The following is a 2,341-nucleotide window of genomic DNA, read 5'->3' on the forward strand; positions in this document are numbered from 1 at the left end:
ACATTCTACCAGGTTTCAGACCTGGGAGCCTCTTGATTACAAGGCAACAATATTAACACTTCTCCATGGAGAGGCCTCAAACCCAGAAGCCTTTGATTACAAGGTATATAAGCTATGGGGCTATGCCCGCACTTTACCAGGTTTCAGACCTGGAAGCCTCTTGATTACAAGGCATATAAGCTATGGGTCTATGCCCACACTCTCTACCGGTTTTCTAACCCGGGAGCCTCTGAGCTGGATATCAGACATCTGGAGCTTCTTCGAAGCATCGGATTGCATTGAAACTCGATATAGACCCTGTGCAGATCATGGGGGGAAACAAATGCCGATGAAAGAAAAAAGAAATACAGGGTTATTATAAATGATGGACCCATTTTCAAAACATCATATTTATTGAAGTACAAATCCAAAGTGAACAAGCTATACCAATGGAAATAGGAAGGTTCAAAGTTTGTTACCACAATGTTTGTAACTGTTATAAATGTTCAATGTGGCCACCATTGGCTCCACGGCAAACATCGACGCGGTAGCCAAACTCGTTCCACACACGCGTAAGCATATCTGCTGTTACCGAGTGCACGGCAGCAGTGATCCGGTTACGCAGATCGTTCAGAGTTGTTGGTAGAGGCGGGACGTAAACAGCTTCCTTCACATAACCCCATAAGAAATAGTCGCAGGGTGTGAGATCCGGAGATCTGGGTGGCCAGAAGTGCAGAGCCAGATCTTCAATTCCCCTTCGACCTATTAAGCGCTGAGGAAGGGAGTCATTCAAAAAGTCTAGTACAGATCGGTGCCAATGGGGCGGAGCCCCATCCTGTTGGAAGATGAAGTCCTGGGAATCTTCCATAACTTGAGGGAACAACCATTGTTCCAACATGTCCAGGTACGTGATTCCCGTTACAGTTCTTTCCACAAAGAAAAATGGTCCATAAACCTTTGCACTGGATATGGCACAGAACACGTTGATCTTCTGTGAGTCTCTTTCATGTTGCACGGTTGCATGTGGATTTTCCAAACCCCATATGCGAACATTGTGTCTGATGACTTTTCCACTGAGGTGGAACGTGGCTTCATCGCAAAAAATTACACGCTGTAGAAATGCGTCATCCTCCATCTTTGCTAGCAGATAATCACAAAATGCGATACGCTTCTCTTTGTCATTGGGTGTGAGAGCTGTACCATTTGTAATCGGTAGGGCTTGTACAGCAAACGTCTTCTCAGAACTTTCCATACCGTTGGTTGGGGTATTCCAAGCTCTCGACTAGCTCTGTTGGTAGACTTTTTGGGACTACGCACAAAACTTTCTTCAATCCGTTGGACATCGTCCTCTGACACACGCGGTCGGCCTGTGCTTTTTCCTTTTGCACACACTTCCAGTCGCTTGAAATTGCTGAAACCAACGGCTAATGCTTTTCCTAGTTGGTGGTTTGCTACCGAATTTGGTACGGAATGCCCGCTGCACTGCAATTTGCGACCCACTTTTCGCGAACTCAAGCACGCAGAAAACCTTGTGCTCCAAGGTCGCCATCTCGCTCACAACTGACAGAGACGGTCCTCTCGCGAACTCTACCGGCCGCTTCCGCAACCACCACAGCCCGCCGGCCGCTGCCCGAAATAAACTTTGAACCTTCCTCTTTCCATTGGTATATAGCTTGTTCAATTTGGATCTGTACTTCCCTACCTATGACGTTTTGAAAATGGGTCCATCATTTATAATAACCCTGTATATAGTTCGAATCCTCACCACCCGGTGGAAATGTGGCGCTGAGAAGTCGAACATGCAAAACTTTATTTGTAGTTTGTCAGTTCAGTAAAGTTCAATATGCGCTCTGTCAACGCGAATGACACTTATGGAAGCGCCAAACAGGATGAACAATGATTCAACAGTAGGATGTTCACTGTGTACTAGATTACACTGCCACATTTCCACCTGGTGGTGAATATTTTTTTTATCGTCAGCATTCGCTCTATACCTCTATACAAAGTTTCACCACAATTCGAACGGGCTTCAGGGAAAATTTATAATCACCTGCGACACACTTGTAAGAGTGATTCAAAAGTCGCGCGACCCGATCTTTTATCGCTTATGACATGAAAGCAGTAAGAGATATTTACACCGGGTTTCCTGTATTATAAAGCCTAATCCATTGAGTTGTGTTTCGATGCTTAACATTATCATTTTACCCCTTATAGGAAATTCTATAAACATAAATAAATGGCAGAAGACAGCATTAAAATGTTTCCACAATTTCACTTTTTGGGCGAGAAAAATATGTAAGAATGGTCATAAATTAGACGTCTGATGATTGGCATCATCCTAGTCTGTCATTGTGAGCAATAT

At 44.4% G+C, this 2,341-nt stretch overlaps 1 protein-coding gene across 1 annotated transcript; it reads right to left on the reverse strand.

Annotated features, from left to right (window-relative positions):
- Positions 1–475: 475 nt before the first annotated feature.
- Positions 476–1,231, reverse strand: LOC145994768 (uncharacterized). Its single transcript, XM_083131062.1, has one exon. The coding sequence runs from the start codon at positions 1,229–1,231 to the stop codon at positions 476–478; it is 756 nt and encodes a 251-aa protein (XP_082987188.1).
- Between the last annotated feature and the right edge of the window lie 1,110 nt (positions 1,232–2,341).

Source organism: Lepisma saccharinum, chromosome 1 (assembly GCF_977018435.1).
Source record: "Lepisma saccharinum chromosome 1, izLepSacc3.1, whole genome shotgun sequence".
NCBI lineage: Eukaryota > Metazoa > Arthropoda > Insecta > Zygentoma > Lepismatidae > Lepisma > Lepisma saccharinum.

Coding starts and splice junctions, on each gene's coding strand:
- LOC145994768 (XM_083131062.1), bottom strand. CDS start 1,231: ATGGAAAGTTCTGAGAAGACGTTTGCTGTACAAGCCCTACCGATTACA.